Source organism: Bubalus bubalis, chromosome 18, assembly GCF_019923935.1.
Source record: "Bubalus bubalis isolate 160015118507 breed Murrah chromosome 18, NDDB_SH_1, whole genome shotgun sequence".
Lineage (NCBI taxonomy): Eukaryota > Metazoa > Chordata > Mammalia > Artiodactyla > Bovidae > Bubalus > Bubalus bubalis.
Window position 1 is genome coordinate 13,087,731 of NC_059174.1, and position 21,629 is coordinate 13,109,359.

Here is a 21,629-nt window from a genome sequence, read left to right on the forward strand (position 1 = left end):
TTAGCTTACACTTAGCTTTCTTTTTTTAATTTTATGGCCACACTTCTTGGCATGTGGGGTTTTAGTTCCTCGATCAGGAATCAAACCCATGCCCCTTGCAGTGGAAGCATGGAGTCTTAACCACTGGCCCACCAGGGAAGTCCCTGCAGTTTCTTTTTCAGACTTCTTCTGACTTGGGGCACGCCAGCCACCTCCTGGGTCAGGAACCCACTGTCACCACCGCCAGCCACATCCACCTCACTGTGGACAAGACTGGGTTTTACATTTTTTCTTTTTTTCTGATTATCAGAAGTATTTTCCTTGCTTGGTTTTTTCCAGGGGTGGGGAAAAAAATTAGCATTTGAATCACAAGCACTTCTTTGAGCGAGGGAGCAAAGTTACTGAGCGAGAAACATGCGGGATGCCAGCTTCTTCAGGCTTCCCCAGGGTTAACGGGCCCCCAGAAGCTGGGATGACCAGCCATACAGTTCACATGCTCTGTGCAAAAAGGAGCTGTTTATTGTAAACGTAAAGAAATTGGCCATATTGTCGTGAGGCTTAGGATCTAAAGACAGAGCAGTTGCCTTTTCCCCATTGAATTGATAGAGCTGAAGCCTAGTTCTCAGGGCTTTACTGGTGAGTCACAGAGGCATCTGCTCAGGCTGCGGGAGCCTTCTGGCTGATCTTATGAGACTAGAGATGAGGCTGGCATGCCCCCCGGGGCCCTGAGCTGACAGCTCTTTGAAGACGGCTGTGAGGAGGACAACATGGAGAGACCCCAGCGCCGGGAGATGTGATTTGGCAGCACAGATGGGAGTCACGTGTGCATGAGGACTGTCGTCAGGTTTTCCCGAGGCAGCCTGGGGCAGAGATGGTGTTGGTGATGGTCCACAGGGACCTAGAGCCCCGCTGACACTGGCCTCTCTGTGTGACAGGCTGGCCATGTCTGGGGCCATGAGGTTGAGACCACGGTTCTAGCAGAGCCAGTCTCCCTGGGAGGGCTGGGGGTGAGTCTGTCTTGTCTGTGGTGGAGGCTCACAGCCTGTGGCCCGTGGCCATCATGGTTTGTAGCAGCACGAGTCAGGGTCTGTCATCACATGGCCGTGTGATCCTGTGCGTCTGTGTCTCTCTCCTCTCCTCCTGGCAGCCCTGTCCTGCTGCACTCAGAGCCCACTGAACTCCAGTGTGACCGCTTCTGTGGTTAATTCCTCATGTCTGCGGCGACCTTGTGTCCAGGAGCATCACCACGTTCTGGGTCCTGGGCGTGGATGTGAACTTTGGGGCGCGTTTCAGTACAGTGCTCAGGGCCTGGGTTCTTTGGAACCCCGGGTGATCAGGCTCCTCCAGGCCCAGCCCAGCACGCCTCTCTGGGGGCTGGGAGGTAGTCGTGGTCAGTGTGGGCTGGTGGGGGGAGGGAGCCTGTGAGAAGCAGAGGCAGGTGGGGCCCTGACTCTCAGGGCACCCTGGAGCGGGCTCTCCTCAAACTCCAAGGGGCAGGGCGCCCGTGGCGGGGTGGGGCTTGCCTACTGCAGTCCCCCACGCCCCCACCAGCTGCTGAGGGGCTGGCTGGCTTGTCTGCCGCTGAGACCAAGCGCTGGGACAGAGAGTCCTGAGGTGCTGGGGTGGGGAGGGGCTTCTGGGCTGTCTGTGGCCATTTCTTTTCTATGTGGGTGGGTGCCGAAGGCTTGAATTTTCAGGCTGGTTCTCACTCCTCGCTGATAACTCAGCTTTAGAGCTGAAGTGAGGATAGTGGCGTTCTTATTTCATGAGGTTTTCTTAGGAGCATCAAATGACTTGAGATAAAATGCTTCAGCAAGTGTGAAAAGGAGTTAATTCAAAGTAATCTTTTTATCACTCATTATGGGAGCTTCCCTCCTCCTTTCACTCAGCTGAGGTTGCTCAGAGCTGTCAGAAAAGATGAGGGATGCCTTTGGCAAAGAGAGGAAGCCCAGCTGTGGCGCCAGCCTTCGGTGCCCCCCCCCCCGTATGGTTCCCGGGGCAGAGGCAAGCCCCTTGGTGAGGGGGCATCTGTGCTGCTGGTTCCTTCATTAGTTTTTCTTGGCAGCCATCATGGGGGCATCTGCCATAGAGCTGGAGTCTTGAGTCACTGTTGGAAGGAACTATGTAATAAGATGTCTTAGAAGCTTTTAAAAATGGTTAGTGCAGAACTATGAGAATGTGTATTTTTTCTTTAAAGGACATAAGCCAGGTTTTAAACTGGCAGGTTGGTTTTTACAAAGTCGAATTTAAGTATTAACGTTTTCGTTTGTTTCTTATATTTGTACACCTTCATGTGTCTTGTATATATTCTTTTCTGTTAGTAACATGTTCTGAAAGTTTGCATAATCTTGTTAATCCCTCGAGGCGTTTGGAAGGTGTTTTCCTTGCACAGAAGTCAGGAGGGGCCGGAGGGTGGTCTGCAGGGGTCCGTCTGTGTTGGAGCAGGCCCCTGACGAGGTGGTGGACATGCGTGTGGTCATCAGCTCTTTGCCTGTGTTTGGGCACCTCTGCAGCTGTAGTCAGTAGCTGGCTGTTCCTGTGACTGTACGACTGTATTTAGTGGTCAGTCCCCAGTGATTATACGATTGTAGTTCCAATAGTTGGACTCAGTCAGTGTTTGAGTTCTATTGTAACTGTGGCCGGTACTTGGGTTCTCTTGTCACTCAAGTGAATAACTGGCTGGGACTTTGTGAGCTTGCCCTGCACTTAGAGCCATCCCTTGCATGGAGCCATCCCTCAGTAAATAGTGAGGGACGACTCTGGTTAGAGATGACCTGGAAACCAGCACGGAGGTGCCGCAGCCCTGCCGATCCCCTAAACCCAGCCCTCCTTAACCCCATTACTCTTTATCAGGATTACAGACATTTTGGTTGTCATTCTGTTTAGAGTTAAAAATGTCTTAGCTTATGTTCACAAAAAGTCAAGAGGTGTTTTGACAAAAGAAAATATAGTTTACTTAAGAAAACAGACACTCCCTTTGTTTTGATTCTTTCTAGATTGTGTGGTCCCCATAGAGCAGATCTCAGATTTGGGGCATCAGTTTCTCTCTCAGCAGATACTCCAGACTTGGTGCTCTTAGCAGTCAAAACAGGAAGTTTTTCAGCTTAATCTTCTTATTAAATTTTTGGATTTCATCCACTTATTTTCTCTCTATTCAGTGGAGCTTCGTGACCAGCTAGACAGGAGGTCACCCTGGTGAAAAGCATTTCTTGTGGTTTGCACATTCCTGACAGTTTCTATCAGTTGAGCACAGGGAAGAGATGAGGTGGTCCACTGAGAGATGGGTGGGCTGGCAGGGCAGGATCTCCTGTGGGAGAGGGGGTCTCAGATGCCCATGTTGCACACTGAGAGCTTGCCGTAATGTAGGGGCCACCAGCGAGGGTGCTGGTGGGCTGCAGCCTGGTGTCCCTGCCTCTCTGGGGCCAGCGGTCAGTGGACGTGATGCTCACTAGGCTGGGTGTGCGAGGGCTCCAGGGAGGAGGCTGGTCTCTACCTTTAGGGAGTTCTGTTCTGACTGAGGAGGCAGATGGGGAGGCAAGGGAACTTCCATAAGCCTCAGACTCAAATAGCTGTGGAAGAATGTCTTCAGATGAATTGTAATCAGCATTTAGTCAACAAACATTGATGTGTCTGTCCTTGCTTGGACGTTCTGGGTTCTTGGCAGGCATGGGTGAGCAGAACAAAGATCCCCTGTGTTTGTGGAGGAAACAGAGTAAATATCATCAATATCTAGGGGGTGGCAGTTGGGAAGGTTCTGGGGTCAAGTGGGCTGATGGAGGGGAAGATCATTTGGATCGCGTTGGAGCTGAGACGTGAGAGGAGGGAAGGAGGTGGCTGGGCAGCGCGAAAGGGGTGACAAGCTTCAGTTTCGGTAAAGCTCTCAGGACCCTTGACTTTGTCTTGGCCTCGGGACCCGGAAGGCTGTGTACGAGATCTGGGTAGACAGTTGGAGCATGGGCATCCAGGACGCCTGTGGGAACCCTCACCTCTAGCTCGTAGCTTGTCTCCCTCTGGTGTGAGTGGATCAGGGCAAAAAAGTTCCAAGTTAAATGAATGGAAAGCCGTCGTCACCCATGACAGGCATGCCCAAGGTGGCTCTTGCCTGTCAGGCTTTCTGTTCCCGCCATGCCCTGACCACAGCTGGGCGGGAGGCCGCGCCTCACCTTCCTCCCTTCGGATGTGTTTTGCAGGTCACCTCTTCTATAAGTTTGGAATCACGGAATCCGACTGGTATCGAATCAAACAGAGTATCGACTCCAAGTGTCGGACAGCTTGGAGGCGAAAACAGCGAGGCCAGAGCCTGGCCGTCAAGAGCTTCTCCAGGAGGACTCCGTCCTCGTCCTCGTATGGAGCCTCAGGTTTGTGGGCAGCTGGGTGGGTGATCTGGGGCCGTCAGAGGCAGCGTGGTCCGTGCCCGCTCGTGCCCTGGGAGAGGCTCCCGTGCAGGTGCCAAGGAGCGGAGCGTCCTGGGCTCGGCAGTATCACGAGGGTCTCAGCCAGGACCTCCGGCGGGTTGGCCTGTGGCCGGCTCTCTGGCCGCCCCTCGGGATGGTGTTCAGATCCCCCATCTGGGCAGCAGTCTTGGAGCTCTGTGTTTCCAGCTAGCACCTGTGTGAGGCCCTGAGCCAGCCTGGACCGGGTCCAAGCCGGGGTGGGGGAGGCTGGGCTGGCTGCTAAAGCGCCCTTTGCCCCTCAGGCTTGGTTTCTAGCGGGGGCTGATGATGACACGCTTCATCTTTACTCTCGCTCACTTATTTAAACATTTTCCTTCCAGTTACTAGTGTTTCTTTCAGCTGAATGACAGTAATTTGGTTTAATGGCACTTTTGTGTCTTCGGTTCGTTTGTTCTCTATTTATAAACACAGCAGTGTTCCTCCTGAGAGGCTGTGAGTTTGAGCAGCTCGGTGCGGCCGTTGGCCTTGTGTCCTCTTGTGGGTGGCGAACAGGCTCTTCAGTGCCAATGCTGGGCAGGCTCCGGTTCTCAGGACATGTCCTTTGGGATGGACTCTGGCCGGCCCTGGGAAGGTCTGCAGAGTCCAGTAGCACCTTCCATGGCTGGAATGACCAGAGCTTTCTCAGGGGCAGGGGACCCCCCTGTCATCCTGCTGGGTCAGCTGTCCTCTGGGTCTCAGAGGCGGACTTCTTGGTGCTACAGGGCGCGCTGCTGCCTCCGTCCACCCAGCTCTCCACGCTGCACCTCTGGGGTGGGCTCGGGCTGCTCTCAGGAGATTGGTCTCCTGGGAGCCAGAGAGGGCCCTTTCCTCAGGCACTGGAGCCCTTAGAGTTTTGAGAGAAACACGGAACAGCACGTTCTTCTGTCAGTTTCTGTAACTTCCTGTTGACTTGATGTTTCTCTCAAACTTGATACGTACAGGGTGGTTGGTTGAAGAGCCTCTGGGATTTTGTACTGATCTTCCTGTGCACTCGAGGCCTGACACAGCGAATCTGGTACCTAAGGCTCTTCTGGTGACAGACATAATCCAGGAACATGTCAGTCAACCAGGATTCTGTAAATTTGGGCTTTGTGGTAATTCCAGCTGGGGTTGTCTTGTTTACTTCTGAATTATCAGCACACAGAAGAGGAACTGCAAGTAAATGCTGTCGGTGAGCATCTGAGCCAAGGCTGCTGTATTTAAAGCTGGATTAGTACTGCCAGTTTGAGCACAAACCACATCACTAGTTTCAAGGGACTTTTAAAGTATCGATTTATTAAAACATCTGTATTTCACACTCCTGTCTGGCCACACTGTGTGAATTTTTATATGTGCTTGAGTTTAAGGGGCTGCCCTTTATTGTGTAAACACCCCCAAGTGCTTTCCCTGCAGCTCTCGGGGAGCATCCGTGTAGGGCTCAGAATGTGAGGGTCGCAGGGAACCAGCTCCCGACCTTGTGTCTCTCCAGACGTGGAGGAGCGCCAGCCAGTGGGGGCAAGGTCTGTGAGAGGCTGCCCTTTCTGTGTCTCTCTGCTGGGAGCAGGCAGGGAGGTCTTCCCTCAGCAGGAAACCTTGTCTCCCGTCACTTGCCGTAGCTCTTGGATTGTAAGCAAGTAACCGAGGCCCGTTTTTGCACTGGATTTTGATATCAATATAGATTATAAAACATGGGTTTAAATTGGTTTTCACGAAGTTGCATGCTTGTGGGGAGCTATTGATTGCGTGGTTAGTTCAGTAACTGAGGTTTCTGATGTGTTGCACATGTTAACATTTTAATGCTGTTATATTGTAAGTTTTTAAAAGGTAGTCAGTGGAGTCTATACCATGTCAGGTTGATAGGTACCATTTAGCTATCAAAAGTGCACTAAAAGTCTGTTCTTCGAGAATCAGATGTTTTATATCTTTTGTGTCCTTCCATTCATGCCTGTATTCCACTTCTCAAGGAATTTCACTTGAATATGTCTTTATCTTTAGAAGTTTTTTGAGTAATCCATTCTTAGAAAGTGAAAGTCGCTCAGTCATGTCCAACCCTTTGCAACCCCATGAACTATCCAGTCCATGGAATTCTCCAGGCCAGAATACTCGAGTGGGTAGCCTTTCCCTTCTCCAGGGGATCTTCCCAACCCAGGAATCGAACCAGGGTCTCCCGCATTGTAGGCAGATTCTTTACCAACTGAGCTATCAGGGAAGTCCTAATCCATTCTTGACAACAAAAATATGTATGTACATTGGAGAAGGCAATGGCACCCCACTCCAGTACTCTTGCCTGGAAAATCCCATGGACGGAGGGGCCTGGTGGGCTGCAGTTCATGGGGTCGCTAGGAGTCCGACACGACCGAGCGACTTCACTTTCACTTTTCACTTTCATGCATTGGAGAAGGAAATGGCAACCCACTCCAGTGTTCTTGCCTGGAGAATCCCAGGGACGGGGGAGCCTGGTGGGCTGCCGTCTCTGGGGTCGCACAGAGTCGGACACGACTGAAGCAACGTAGCAGCAGCATGTATGTACATTGATAATTAAAATTTTTTTGAGTCCTAATGTTGTAAGTGTATAAGAAAATTCTCCTGGTTGAGACAGCATTGCAATTAAAAGTGATACACATGAAAACAAACGTATCTCATTTTGGGTTAAACATGGAAAGTACACTATTATTGGGCTTCCCTGGTGGCTCAGCAGTAAAGAATCTGCCTGTAATACAGGAGACCTGGGTTCAATCCCTAGGCCAGGAAGATGCCCTGGAGGAGGAAATGGCAGCCCACTCTAATATTCTTGCCTGGAGAATCTCATGGACAGAGGAGCGTGGCAGGCTATATAGTACATGGCATTGCAGAGTTGGATACAACTGAGCAACTAAACGACAACAAAACTTTTATTGAAAAGTTTACCTTTCATTGAGCTGGTAGGGCTTTTCCCCCAAATAATCCATGGAGCAATCCTACTTTGGGCTGGTCTGAAACAGAGTTTAGTGTCTACTTTCTTCCTGTTTTACACTTTTGTTGCTTCATCTGAGGAGCTTCACTTATACCCAGTGGGTGGCTGGGAACCGTCCCTGTTCAGGGGTGGTCGGGTCTTCATCTCTGTCCACAGGTCAGAGATCTCTGCCGTGTGAACAGCTGCTGCTCATGACGCTGCACATCCAGGAGCTGCCAAGTCCAGGATGGAGGGCTCCCCCTTCCTCCCTGTGCGGCAGGGGAAGGCAGAGGTGGGCTCAGCCTGGGCTGATCTCTCAGGCCCGTGTGTACCTCCCTGCAGAGACCATGATGAGCACGCCGCCACCCGCCAGTGAGCTGCAGCAGCCGCCCCCACAGGCCCTGCACTACGCCCTGGCCAACGCTCAGCAGGTCCAGATCCACCAGATCGGGGAGGACGGGCAGGTCCAAGTAGTACGTACTTCTTGCCAGTCTGCCCTCGTGGGCGGGAGGGGAGGGGAGGGTTGGGGGCATGACCAGCTTTCCCTGCGGTTCTGGACCCCGCTGACAGCTTGGGGGAGGGGTCCAGTGCCAAATCAAAGCAGAAGCAGTTAGGGTAGGCCTTCTACAGCTCACAGATACCCTGGTCCCTGCAACTCTGCACTTCTGCCCGTCTTCCTGGGGCACCATGATGTGTCCTAGGTATTTCCTCAGCTCAGAAGCACGGGCACCCTGTACTGAGGGCCAGCGGAGGAAGCTGGAGGCCTTAGCGTGTAGCTTCTTTGGATTGGGTGACAAGTGCCCCCTCTGCGTGGCGCCCAGGCCCCCCAGCCCGCCTGGCCCCGCCTCGTGCTCTGCTGGCCCAGGTGGACATCCCTCCCAACCCTTCGTGGGTCCCGTGGCCAAAGAGCAGGCAGGAACTCTCTGGGGATCCTGGGGGTGCTTCGTCACCCAGCCTCCTCGCCGGCGGGCTCGTGGCAGGGCAGCCTCCTGGACACCTGGTTAGATGCTGCACTCTACACACCATCCGGAGAGAGAGAGGTTCCTGAGAGCACAGGGGGCACTTGTGAGGGGCGTGTCTTCTTCCAGGGGAGACAGAGCAGCTACAAACAGTGGTTCTTTGTTTAGCTGACAGTCCCAGAGGCAGTGACTCTTAGCTCGTTAGTGAGGAAGCTCTCTGAAAGAATTCCAGAGTAGATAACTGTGATGCAGGGTTTGTATAGACATGGTAACATGAACGCCACAGAGAACTCTTCAGTGGTTTATTTTCAGGCCCATTTTGATTAAGGTAGAATTTTAAATAAGATAAGGGATATTCATTTCATTGAGCAAAGTTAAGATTTACAGTAATTACTTGTCTGCCTGTACCTGCAAACATTTTAGTTGGAGTCTTTGATTCTTTGGAACTATATTTATTAATGTTTACTTCAGTTGTTTACATAGTCATTGATTTAAAGAGTTGACTGACCTGTTCTCCGTGTGGGTACAGGTACAGCAGCCACTCACCTTTCTAGTCATGCTGCTCTGTGGCCTCGGGCACCCCCAGGTTACTAGGGGCGCTTCCTGAAAGTCCACAGTTTCTGGTCCCTCCCGGTTGATAGTACGATTTAAAAAAAAAACACACCAAAAACTTCAGTTTTCTGGAAAATTTTGGTTTCTCCTCTTTTTTGTGTGTCCTTCACATTCTTAAATTTGCTCGTTTAGTGACATTTAAAGAGTCAGCAGAGTTTTCCTAGGCCTCGTTGCCCCTTTAAGAATGACTGCAAAATGTTAGTGTTATGGTCTTAAAGTGGTCCTTTGGGAGGCGGGTCAGTAGCTCACACAGTGCTTTGTGACTCTGGCGGCTCTGGCCTCCACTGTCTTGTCCCGAGCTGTGAGGGTGAGTCAGGAGCGGGTGTCTCCTGTCTGCCCTGATGCTTCCTGTGTCTTCTCTTCTGCGGATCCCACAGGGCCACCTACACATCGCCCAGGTGCCTCAGGGGGAGCAGGTGCAGATCACACAGGACAGTGAGGTGAGTCCACCAGCCCTCCCGGGGCCCACAGGCCTCCTGCACTCCGACCCCTGTAGTGCGCATCACCACTGGGCTGCCCCGGGTGACACAGGCGTTCGGCAGCAACCCCCTGATGTGCGCTTCTGGGGACCTTCCTGCCCTGGCTGCGCCGGTGGCTGTCAGGGTTTGTTCCTGGACACTGTATGGAGGCTTTTGCTCCTGGAGAGCTGCCCTCTGGACTGCTGTCTCACCTGAGATACAGACCTTCCTGCACTCCAGCCCAGGGGTGGGAGGAGCATAAGAGGGTTGCCACAGACTGCGGCCTCACCATCCTCCCCACCGGTCTCGGCTTCCTCTGCCCTGGGGGCTGGTGCCCGCCTTGAGGGGGTGGGAGTCCTGTGAGAGAGTACATGTAGGCCTGTGAGCCGCCTCGCAGCTTTCTCTGGCCTCTCCCCACTGGCGTCCTCCTTACTGCTACCCATAGTAAGGATGGAGGCGGGGGCTTCTGGCTGCACGCCTGCCCTCTGTGTGCGTGGCGGCTGCCACGGGGCGCCTGGCTTGGGAAGGTCAGCTTGACTCCCACCTTCTTCCCAAAGGAGAGGCTGAAGGGCTGGGGCTGGGAGCCGTCCACTGTGGCCAGCGTGGTTCCCAGCACCTTGTCTAGGACCCTGGACCCACACCCTGACCTTTGTGCCCAGTGTGGGTGGAGCTGAGGGATGGGCTTGCTTCCTGCTTCAGGGCTATTACCCCCCAACCTCTGGGTCCCAGGTCCCAGGAGAGTCCTGTGGGCCTGCTGGCTCAACATTCTTAAGGGGGTGTCTGTGATCTCACACAGAGCAGCAGGTTGTGGGGGCTGGGGTGGGGGAGCAGACTGCAGGCTAAGTGGGGGCACCCCCAGTTGTCTGGGGCTTCACTTCACTGGGCACGGGTGAGGCGCCACACCCACAGAGGGCCGGGCATCCACCAGCTCACCTGCCTTGCCACCTCCCTCGATGGGGGCTCTTGAAGGAAATCTGCAAGGGTGGGATAAGGAGGAAGCAACGTGTGTTGCTTTTATACTGTTTCTTCTAAAACTTCACTAGAGTACTTCTGAATTTCCATTTTTATTATCGATTTTACTCACTTTTCCTCCAGTTTCCTTAACTGAATCCTTTGTCCATAGAACCTAGTGTTTTTTGCTTCCATTAGGAATTGGGTGTACTGAATTAGAAGCAGTTGCTGATAGTATAATGATTACTTTGTAATAAGTTACAGCATGCAGTTAGTCTTCTCATCACATTAAAACTTTACCTTGTTCATTTAAAAATTAGGTAATTATTTTGTCAAAATGAGGATATCCGTAGAGAGATGTTTAGCAGAGCCTACCAGACTTAAAGCAACTATTTTTTTAAACCAATGAAAATGGATTTCCAGCTGATGAGATCCTGGTATATGTGTGGTCTGGTTAATTGCATTGTGTCCCACAGGTTTCCTGGTTGCAGTAATGCCACAGTGATGTGTCCAGGGTCTCGTGGGGGAGTGTGGGACCTCTCTGGGCTACTTTAAATTCTTCTTGTGAGTCTAAGATTGGTTCCAAGTAAAAAGTTAGAAGAAAATAACATTTTCATATGGAGTCAGGGTTGGGGGTTATGTCCAATGTTTTTTAATTGGTTTGCTTTGTTTTTTTGTAAGAAAAAATAGTATTTGTAAATGTAGCTTAAGTATTTTGAGGTTTTTATGGCTATGGAGGATTGTGTTTTTGTAGAATGGATGTTGACAGTCCTGCTGATTCTCACAAACGGCCTGGGGACATTCCTGCCTCTGTGTCTTGAGTCTTGAAGCGTTGTTGATTGCCTTTTTTTTAATCTGTTTTGCAGGGCAATCTGCAGATACACCACGTGGGACAGGATGGGCAGGTAAGTGCTCACTTGTGGTGGGTCCCAGCTCGTGTTGCTGCAGGCAGGGTGGGGCTTGTGGATGGCGGGGCCCTGGGCCGCTGTGCAGTCTCTGTCTGCAATATAAGGCAGATTTTGTTCCCGTTTATTTCTGTCAAACTCTAATCACTGCCATTTTCTTTTGGTCCTGAGAAAAAGACACAGAAACCCTCACTGAGCTCACCTGATGTGAACTGTCCAGAGCTGTGGAGTCCCCAGGCCATCTAGAGGCCCAGGGGCCTGCTGTGTCTAGGGCTGCTCCTTGGGCTGGAGCTGGGCTGTCCCCCCAACCCCTTGGTCCTCATGCAGGCTCCCTGCGTGGCCTGGGGCCTCACAGCGTGGCCTGGGGCCTCACAGCATGGTGGCCAGGCCCCCAAGGGATGTGGCCAGCTTTTGAGAGCTGGGACGCAGACACGCAGGCCCCGAGGTGACCCCCCTCCGGAGGGCGGTGTGGGCTGTCCGTGTCCTGCTCTGAATCGGGAGGATGAGCTGTGAGGTGGTCAGCAGGGAGGCATGCGGCATCTCTTGGCACCCACGCTGGGCCCCGTGCAGCTTGATCGTGAGCTGCTGAAGGGCAGGGCTGTGTTCTTCCTATAGAGGCAGGGTCTTGCCCGAGCGCCAGAAGAGGCCCAGCAGATTCCTATGGAGACGGTTGCTGGGTGATTCACACACCATAAGCCCTGAAAGTGAGCCCCCTGCTCAGGCAGGTGGGTTGGTGGTTACCCTGTCAGCCCTAGCGTCGACCTCAGCCCACCCACCCGAGTGGCATAAAACCCCCATCGAGAAACTTGACACGACTATTAACTGTGTGCTTTGTTGTTGGGGCAACTTGGCCGATGGTAAAGTTGGGTGCATTTTTTATAATTAGAGTGTATCGTTAAGATTTTGTTTAACTGGTGTTCAGTCGCTCAGTTGTGTACAACTCTTTGTGACCCCATGGACTGCAGCATGCCAGGTTTCTCTGTCCTGCACCATCTCCGGGAGCTTGCTCAAACTCACGTCCGTTGAGTTGGTGATGCCATCCAACCATCTCATCTTCTGTCATCCCCTTCTCCTGTCTTCATTCTTTGCCAGCATCAAGGTCTTTTCTAATGAGTTGGCTCTTTGCATCAGGTGGCCAAAGTGTCGGCGCTTCAGCTTTAACATCAATCCTTCCAGTGAATATTCAGGATTGATTTCCTTTAGGGTTGACCGTTTAATCTCCTTGCTGTCCACAGGACTCAGAAGTGTCTTCTCTAGCACCACTGTTCAAAAGCATCAGTTCTTTGGAGCTCAGCCTTCTTTATGGTCCAGCTCTCACATCCATACATGACTACTGGAAAAACCATAGCTTTGACCAGACAGACCTTTGTTGGCAAAGTGATGTCTCTGCTTTTCAATACGTTGTCTAGGTTTCTTACAGCTTTTCTTCCAAGGAGCAAGCGTCTTTTAATTTCATGGCGGCACTCACCATGTGCAGTGATTTTGGAGCCCAAGAAAATAAAGTCTCTCACTGTTTCCATTGTTTCCCCATCTATTTGCCATGAAGTGATGGGACTGGATGCCATGATCTTAGTTTTTTGAACGTTGAGTTTTAAGCCAGCCTTTTCACTTTCCTCTCATCTTCATCAAGAGGCTCTTTAGTTCCTCTTTGCTTTAGTCTTAAGATGTCCTTTTCTACATTAAAAAATTGAGATCTAAGAAAATCTAGAGTTATGCAATTTCTGGGGTACATTTTGCATTCTGTTCATCTTGATTTGGGGGGAGTTTAAGAAAACAAAGCAAAGACCCCAGCATTTATTGGCGTGACTAAAAAGTCGTGCTCCCGAGCAGACTGTTGGGAAGAGGTGCCTCTGTTTGCAGGGCTCGTCAGCGCCCAGGCACAGTGTGCTCCCGGGAGGGTGCTGGCGCCTTTGTCGTTTCGGTCAGCCCCAGTGTTGACTGAGCGTGTGAGGAAGGTAGGAGCCAGACCCGTGGGCTGTTTCCCGCCTGTGGCACCATGCATTCAGCAGGCACCTGGGTATGGAGCCAGGGATTTTTGGGTCAGGTGATTATGACCTAGTGGGATGTCTCTACTCTGTCATCAGGCAGCATCATATCTGTTGGAACATTTGAATTGGGCCTGATTTTGTCTATATTTTGGAAATTTTTGCTTCATGAGAAATCTTTAAAGACTGCAGGCTCTTTATATTGGGAACCATGAAATGGTTTGATACTGTTTCAACTAGATGCGTATTTTGGTAGAAGATTTTTATTTTTTTACAGTTGTGGTTAATGTAATCTAAAATGTGTATGAAAAAGGTTTGTGTGTGTCTGCAGGCTGAATGACATCAGGACACTTGGAAACCTGGGAGATGGGTATGTTCTGGTAAGCCCATCTCTGTAGTGATGAATATGCCAGACACACACAAACATGTATACACACACACATGGTTCACGTGGCTTACAGAAAGTCAGGCCGCATGGTGATGTGGCCACGTTCCTCTTGCATCTGTGAGATGTTTCCTCAGGATCTAGATAAACAGCTCTGGCTTTCTTGAGACTCTGAAGCCTCTCTCGACATCTTTGGCTTTTGTGTACGTCCTTATACTTTGCTTAAAGTTGAATTTCAGTAGCTTTCAGAATTTTTTCCGTAAAACGAGGCCTTATAAACCCAGCTGGGAAAAAGATTAGAAGAGATGGGAAGTATCCAACATTTTATGTGTAGATCTTTTTTGGAGTGGATGAGAAGAAGGGCTGTGTGTGTGTGTGGGGGGGGGGGGTATGGTGTGCGTGCAGGGTCCTTTATCTGTGGCGTTGGAGCAGTCTCTGCCATCCCAGGGGCTCCAATCCACTGTCAGTGGTCTGCGAACACCTTGCCACCAGCACACACTGTCACTTCACTTCTAAGAAAAACGTTTCCTTCAAGAAAATACGTTCCTGCCAAAATGCAGACACACTTCTTGGAGAACCTAGGTAGCTTGGGATTAATCCCTCTCGGAAAAGTCTTCTCTACCAGAAACGGTGGAAAATATAGTTTAATCTATAAAAGGTCAGATGTAGAGAAAGTTTGGTGTTGACTGGTTCCCAGAAATATCCTAGAGAGGTCACAGAAGCAGCCCTGCGTCTTCTGTCTCTCTGAGTGTGGCGCTGTGGGCCGTCACCCTGCCTGAGGCAGCTGGCCCCGTCGGCCCTGGTCTCCTGCTCCCAGTTCCATTCCTCAGGAATCCTGTTCTCCCAAGGAGGCTTGGGGCTGTGGGAGGGTACCCAGCGCCCAGGATTCACCGTTCAGTGTCTCCTGGGCCTGTGGGCAGCAGGGAAGGCAGCTTCAGGCTGAGGGTAACTAGTTAGTGCCCCCAGCATGTCAGTCTGGGCCTGTCACCTGTCCCTGGAGTTGTTCCAAACAAGATGGTTTCAGGTTGGACAAGGCCAGGAGGACGTTGACTGAGATTTAGGCTGGAAACATACGGTAATGCTTTTAAGAGGAAGTTGCATGTTGCAGTTACTTGTGTACGTGATTCCAGTATCATAGGTTGTTGGAATCACATTGTCTTTGGAGGCTCATGTTGGTTGAGGCCAAGTAGCTTTACAGTAAAACCCCCAAGGCTCTTCCTATTGTTGGATGATCGCCCATGGCCCTGAACCCCTTTGGTCAAGTCTCACCTCAAAGGCTTTGACTCCAGATGGTCAAGGGAGGAGAGACAGGCCTTCAAATTGGAGAATCGTTTCTGATCCATTTTATCATTTTCAAATATATGTTTGAAATGTTCAATTAAATAGCTTTGATTCCATTAGATTGAAACTTTATTCATTTCGGTTCTTCACCCACCCACTGTAGTGTGACTTTTCAGCACTCGGTGATTCCCTGTTGGTGAGTGAGTGCAGTGGCATTAGTTAACTGTAAGATACCTGTTGGTTGAAGGCATGTTGCTGCACTTGTGTTTTTAAGCCATTTAAAAACGTACCATATGTCCATTGATGATTTTAGACATGAGTTATTATCTGGAAATTTACAGAGGAGAGCTTACCTGAAACTCATAGCTCAGTAGGCTGAAAAATGGTGACTTCTGAGTCATTCCAAATTTGTTTTCAGTGTGGCCCAAGTTATAAAGCTTTTTCTACATAGGAAGGCTTGGTGATTTCTCTGGAGTCTTCTGAAGCTCTTCTGTCCCTGCCTGTTTTCTGAGAGGGGCCTGCGGGCAATTTGGAGCCCACGCCGGTGCTGGGCCAGCGTCCTGGCGTTCGGGTGACGGCACAGAGCAGCTAAGGATCCTCCCCCAAGAATTTTGCTCCAGACTCCGTCAGGGAGCTGCTGTCCTCCAGGACGAAGCGAGATACCCCTCCTGCTCCACAGGCTGACTCTGTCAGTTTCTGGTTTGGCGGAGGGTGGGTGGAAGCTGAGCCCTCTGATGGGGCTGCCCCATGAAGTGCTGGCTGTCTCTCCAGATGGTTCACTTCTTTACAGTCAGGGACAGGAGATGGGAGGTGCCATGGGGACGTGTCCCTCCTGTCTGCCCGGCCCCAGCTTTTCCCCCAGCAGACTCCAGGCGCCGTGACCGCCCATGAGGCAGACCCTGGAGGACAGTTCTCCATCCTCTTAGCGCAGGCATGTCTGGACTTGGGGGCTGCAGTCTCAAGCGGGTGGCTGCCCCGTGCACAGCATCTGAGCTTTATACAGTGGACTCGGGCACGTGGGGTCTGGAGTTGGCACTGGGCTGCCCCACGCCAGGGGAAACAGGACCACCTGAGGACCTGCAGAGTGAGAGCCGAGTTCTCACAGGGCCGGGACACGAGGGTGCCCTCGAGCCACGTGGCAGCAGAGTCACTGCAGCAGAGTGGCCTTCCAAACGCAGTGTCACTTGCCACTTTTTTCCTCACTTTGTGAGTGAACCTCTGAGTTCTCTTGAGGTTAACTTCACTGTGGGTGTAAGGAATCACACCTCTAGAAATCAGGGCACAGTGTGATCAGGGTGCCTGGGCATGAGACTGAAGCCGCTGTTCTGATGGGTCTGGAGTCTGAGGTTGGTGGGCGGGATCCCAGTCTGGGCCCTGGGGAAGTCGTGTTCAGAATCTGGCAGAGCCTCTGCAGCAGAGGTTGACTTCTGGTCCAGAAGGTTCCGAGGAATCAGGATGGCTTCTCCTGCATTTCCTGTAGTCAGGTACTGAGATGAACGTCCTGCCCCCGAGTAAAGTGAAATTGGTGTGACGTGCCCCTGGGTTGGAGAGTGTCTGGCACACCTGGCAGGTATTTTGTGTGAGAGATGAGGGAAGGAGGGGTGGAAGGACCCTTGAGCTGACAGGTGCCTGAGCATGGTAGGCATTCAGGGTAGAAAACTGATATAGAATTATTTTCATGTGTAGACAGACACAGTCACTGATGTTAAGAGTGCAGGCTGACGTTTCATGTTGACCCCCAAAGTGAAGCGCGCAGACGGCTCGCTGAGCGGCCCCGCAGCGCGTCAGCGCCGCCTCCCCCCCGCCCCTGGGCTGGCACAGGTGCCGTCAGCCACGTCCCCATAATGTTCCCGTGTGACCTGTGCTTGCAAGGACACACGCACACACCTGTGCTGAGCAGTGAAGGAAATGCACACACACACACACACACGTGCTGACCAGTGAAGGCCTGCCCAGACTCTGAGGGTGGCCGTCTTGTGGTGAGTGATACGGCTCGTAGTGGACATGGACTCTGGAGCAGACACCTCTGACAGATGCTTGAGCTGCGGAGGGTGGCAGGAAGCTCCTAGCCGCACAGGCCATCTAGACGTGGCGCCAAGAGGCTGGGGAGCCCCCCAGGGACACTGGCACAGCAGTCGGAGTTGGGCTGAAACAGAAAGGAAAGCGGCTGTTCCTTACAAGTCAGCATTAAGGACGTGACTGCTGGGTGGGTCTTACATTTGGGGCAATGCTGCACTGGCATCTGAGTTGAGCTCCCCAGAGCTAGAGGGTAACCCCAGGTAGATGAGGACAGACGGGCAGGTGTTTGGCCAGGAGAGAAGCCAAAGAGGTGGAGAGAAAGGCTCAAATCCCTTTCTTCACGGAGGCTGGTGGAGAGAGATTACCCTTTAGAGGGAGAGTTCTCTAGCGTCACCTGGCATGGTGAGGTTCCCACTGTCTGGTCTGTGTTCTCCTGCTCGACTCTTCCTAACGCGCCCACCCTCCTGACTGGCTGTGGTGTAGTGGTGTGCCCGGCAGCCTTGAGGGGCCGCCCAGTGCCTTCAGAGCCTCTTGTGTTTGCTTGTTTTCTCTGGCTTGTGGTCCTGGGCATGTGAGTTAGCCTGAGTCCCCACTTTCTCCTGGGCCGAGAGGCGCTCGGGGTAACAAACGAGGACACGTGTGCCCTGTGTCCAGGCTGCAGCTCTTGAGCTGCGGGCCCTGCCCCTCTGCAAGCCCACTGGCCTGGTGGTCTCAGCCGCGTGCAGGGCCTGTCTGCTCACAGGCAGGCTGGATGATGACCGTGGTCGTGTGCGTGGCATCCTGACGCCAGCAGCAGGGCGGCGTCTGTGCCCCGCGTGCAGTGCAGACAGACATGTCGCTGGTAGTCGGCTGCACTCTTGTGTGAGCCTGCTGTTTCCAGCAGCACCCCTGCTTCGGAATGCAGCCCCCAGTTCCCTGTGCAGGGCGCGGGGTGGGCTGGGATGCTTGTCTCCTGTCACCCTGTCTGGGTTGGGCGGCTGTAGCCAGGTACTGTTGGGGAGGTGCAGATGTGCACACCATTGAAGGCTGAAGGCTGGGAGCACCAGGGTGCTGGCAAGGGCCATCTTGCTGGTTAACGTCCCCACATGGTTCCTGGATGTTTGCGGGGGCGGGGCCCGTGCCTCTCCTCCTCCTGGGGAGCGTTGAGCCCTCATGGGCTCAACAAAAATTACTGTTGGGTTTACTGTGATGGGACAAGAAAGAACTCCTCAAAGACGTGGTGCAGTCTTCTTACCGAGTTTAAGTCAGCAGGGAGCACTCAGCAAGTGACCCACTGAGCCCCACCCCATGGCCTCATCTAACCCGTCTCCACATGCCGGCATGGTGGATCGTTGGGCTTCTGGGATCGAAGGACTCCAGAGCACCCGTCTGCCTCAGGAGGGATGTGGGACGTGGGACAGTGCTGCTTGGGGGCAGAATGGGGTGCAGGCCCCTTTGGCCCAGAGACCTGCTTGACCGTGTGTGTCACATCAGATGTCAGACGTGGCCTCTGGGGGGCAAGCCCCTCCTGGGGGGCGGGAGCAGGCGGCCGTGGGTTGTTGAGCAGACTCCAGGGCAGGGGGTGGGCAGTCTTCTAGCGGGGTGGGGCAGGCAGCTGGGGGGGTGTTGAGCAGACTCCTGGGGGGGTTGGGCAGTCTTCTGGCAGGGGGGGGCAGGCTCCTGGGGCGCCACAGCCATGGTGGAGCTGGACCCAGTGGCCGTCGCTCAGTGGGTCACTTGCTGAGTGCTCCCTGCTGACTTAAACTCGGTAAGAAGACTGCACCTTGTCTTTGAGAAGTTCTTTCTTGTCCCATCACAGTAAACCCAACAGTAATTTTTGCGGTTCTGCGCAGTGAGTTTTCCAAACTAAAGAAGGAAACGGTAGGAGCCGAGTACACAGTTGTGGGGCAGGGGAGCGAGGGAGGCCTGAGCTCTGCTTCCTGGTTGTCTGCATCCTTGGTGGGCGTTTTAGCCGTGAGGGTGACGGTGGGCACCCTCTCCCTTCCCCAGTAGATCACTTACATGTGTAATTAAAGCCTGTCTTGTTTTCCTGCTCCATCTCGCCCACTCCCTACCCACCCCACCTGCCCCTTTTAGAAGTCTGAGGCCTGGCGCCCGTGGGGAGGTGGCGGCCGTGGACTTGACTCTGGCTGAGTTGTTCCACCCTCTTGCCCCTCGCCTCCCTACTTGACCAGATGGTCTTCAGACTCGTGGTTGAGATTTGTTCCAGGGATGCTGCCTCTGAGATGCTGGGCTGGACACTGTGTGTCTGCAGACTTGTGTTTTTGCTTTCTTGTGTTTTTCTAGGCTTTGTTTTCCTGCTCCCAGACTGTGTTTGAGGCTCAGGCTCTGATGCCGCCAGGCATGAAGCAGAGGGCACAGGCTGCTTGTCCTGCCGCCTGCCTTGCGGTGCCGAGACCGGGTCCCTGGGGCATCTCCCGTCGCCCGGGCTATAAATCTGGTTTCTGCTGCTGCGCTGTCAGCTATGGAAGCACCAGCTTGCCAGCTGGCTGTAGCATGCTTCCTAAAGCATTGGGTCTATGGTCTGGAGCCCCGACTCCTCCTGTGAGGAACCTCCAGGCTGGGCCTTGTACTGTGGGCCCCAGGAACACGCAGGAAGTACTCTTTGCTCAGTTCTCTTTGGTTCTGTCCATGTCCACTGGGGTTCCTTGAAGGTTGTGCTGGTGTCTGACCATCCTGGGCAGGAACTCAAAGTAGGATCCGAGGTAGGGGCTTCGTGTTCTCATCCTCGGGTTTAGAGGCTTAGGAATCGTTATTTATTTCTGGCATTTGCTGTACGAACATATGAAATAGATTTTGTGCCACTGGGTCTCCTGGCCGGTTGTCAGTTTGGGGCGTCTTCCTCTCGCCTCTTCGTCTTTCTGTCACGGGAAAAGCTGCTCTTTGAATTAACATCCGGATTTGGAGAAGTCCACTGGTTGAGTTGATTGCATTCCCTTAACCAGCTGGGTTCAAGCAGAAACACAGACACCGGTTGGTGACCTTGGCTCCTCCAGGTGGCCTCAGGTGTGGGGTCTGGGCCAGTTTCTGGCCACACATCTAAGCTGAGAGCCTGTCTTCTGAGTGCTTGAGGGTTTTCTGGTTGGTTTGTGTTTTCAGGTTGGGGGTGTGTGTGTCTGGGTGGGTTCTTGGTTGGGTTCAGAATTTTGTTTCTAAATATTACTGAAAAGTTCTTGGGTTTCTTGCATTTATTTTAGATTTTGCACCAGTTTTGCATTATCTCAGTTGGGTGTTAAACAGAGTTTCAGAATTGGCAGAATATAGAGGAGAACCAGATGTGCGCACTCCAAAAAAATAGTGCTGGTAGATCCAGGGTTCCCTCGGTCGGCTGCTCCACATCCATGCCCTGTGCCATTTTTCTTTGGTCTGAAAATAATGGGCTATGCTCCAGAAACACGCAGGAAGCTTGCAACCGAGGCCAGTCAGGTGGCGTGAGCCGCACCCGAGTCCACACAGATGTGTCTCCGTGGCCCCGGGGCTCCCACTCCTGGTCCAGTCCCGGGAGCCTGGCATGCTGCTCCTGGCTGCTGTCCTGGGAGTTCGCTGCTGCCCAGTTAGATGTTCTTGAGGGCCCAGCCCCCACCCCGCTCCACCCTGCAGCCTGCGAGCAGGAAGGAGCCACAGCTCGCTGCTGGGAGACGTGGGAGCCGGTCCAGGTGTGCTGGGCCCTTGCCATCCGGCAGGACCTCTGACTGCGGGCTGGTCCTCTGCCAGAGCGAGGCCCCCGGCTGGTGTCCAGTGGGCTCATGGCCTTGGGTGCTGCGGGGATCCTGCTGCTTTGAGCTAAAGACTTGACGTCAGCGGGCGTCCTCGTCACCCGTTAGGATCCAGGTCAGCACGTCCCGTCCCCGCTGGACCAAGTTTCAGGAGGCTGCATGGCCCAGCCCGCGGTGTCTGTGCAGTTGGCCTACAAAGCACTTTGTTCTGTTTATCTTCCCAGGAGAAGCGCCCTGCTCCTGGTGCCGTGACTGTTGGTTGGGTGTCCACCCCTGCCCCTCCTTCCGGAGAGGCCCGGACTGCAGAACTCCCTGAGGCCCTTTGGGTTGTCTTTTGTGGGATTGTGTGGGCCCCATGCTGGGCCGGGTGAGCTTCCTGGCAGAGCTGTGGTATCCTAGCTCCCGGTGGGGGGGCTCCTGCTAGAGCCTCAGGGCCAGTGGGCACGGGGAGCGTCGCAGAGCCAGCTTCCTGACCACTCCTCACAGCCTGCTCCTGTCCCAGTCCTGTGTAGCTTTGAGAAGACATGTTCTTAAGTCAGGGGCCGGTGGCACAGCTGGGCTCCTCATGGGGCCACCCTCCCTTCGGGAGGCACTGTCGTCGCCCCTCTTTACCTGCAGGGGTGTGTGTCACATGACCCCTAGAGCCTGCCCGCAACAGCAGATAGTACCTAACCCGTGCTGCGTTCTTCCTGTGCGTGCACACCTGTGTGATGTCTAATCTGTAAATCAGGTGCAGTGAGAGAATCTCATGTGGCCAGCGTTGCTGCTCTGGGGCTTCGGGGCCCTTGTGAAATAGGGGAAGCCTGTGATCCCTCGACAGTTGAGACACTGCTGAGTGCTCACGAGGCGGGGGGTGGGGGCACAAGGTCAAAGGTCAGGATGGTGCAGAGTGTCCTCTTGGGGCTCAAAACAGCAAACTTTAGGACACATTTATTTCTGGAATTTCCCCTTTAATATTTCTGGACTGCCATTGATCGCGGGTAACTGAAACCTAGGATGAGAAGGCGGCTTGGTGGGTGGAGCAGCCCTGGAGGC

The 21,629-nt window shown here is 53.1% G+C and overlaps 1 protein-coding gene across 7 annotated transcripts in view; it reads left to right on the forward strand.

The window, feature by feature from the left end:
* LOC102414710 (BTG3 associated nuclear protein) overlaps positions 1 to 21,629 on the forward strand; it is a 69,064-nt gene that overhangs the window by 44,362 nt on the left and 3,073 nt on the right. For 4 of the 7 annotated variants that reach the window (XM_044931149.1, XM_044931146.1, XM_044931150.1 and 1 more), the window contains 4 exons: positions 4,170 to 4,337; positions 7,666 to 7,796; positions 9,272 to 9,334; positions 11,170 to 11,208. In XM_044931149.1, coding sequence (XP_044787084.1) covers positions 4,170 to 4,337; positions 7,666 to 7,796; positions 9,272 to 9,334; positions 11,170 to 11,208 — 401 coding nt within the window. Of the gene's footprint in view, positions 1 to 4,169; positions 4,338 to 7,665; positions 7,797 to 9,262; positions 9,335 to 11,169; positions 11,209 to 21,629 lie in introns of all 7 variants that reach the window. The other 3 variants (XM_044931148.1, XM_044931145.1, XM_044931147.1) reach the window with 1 other exon arrangement.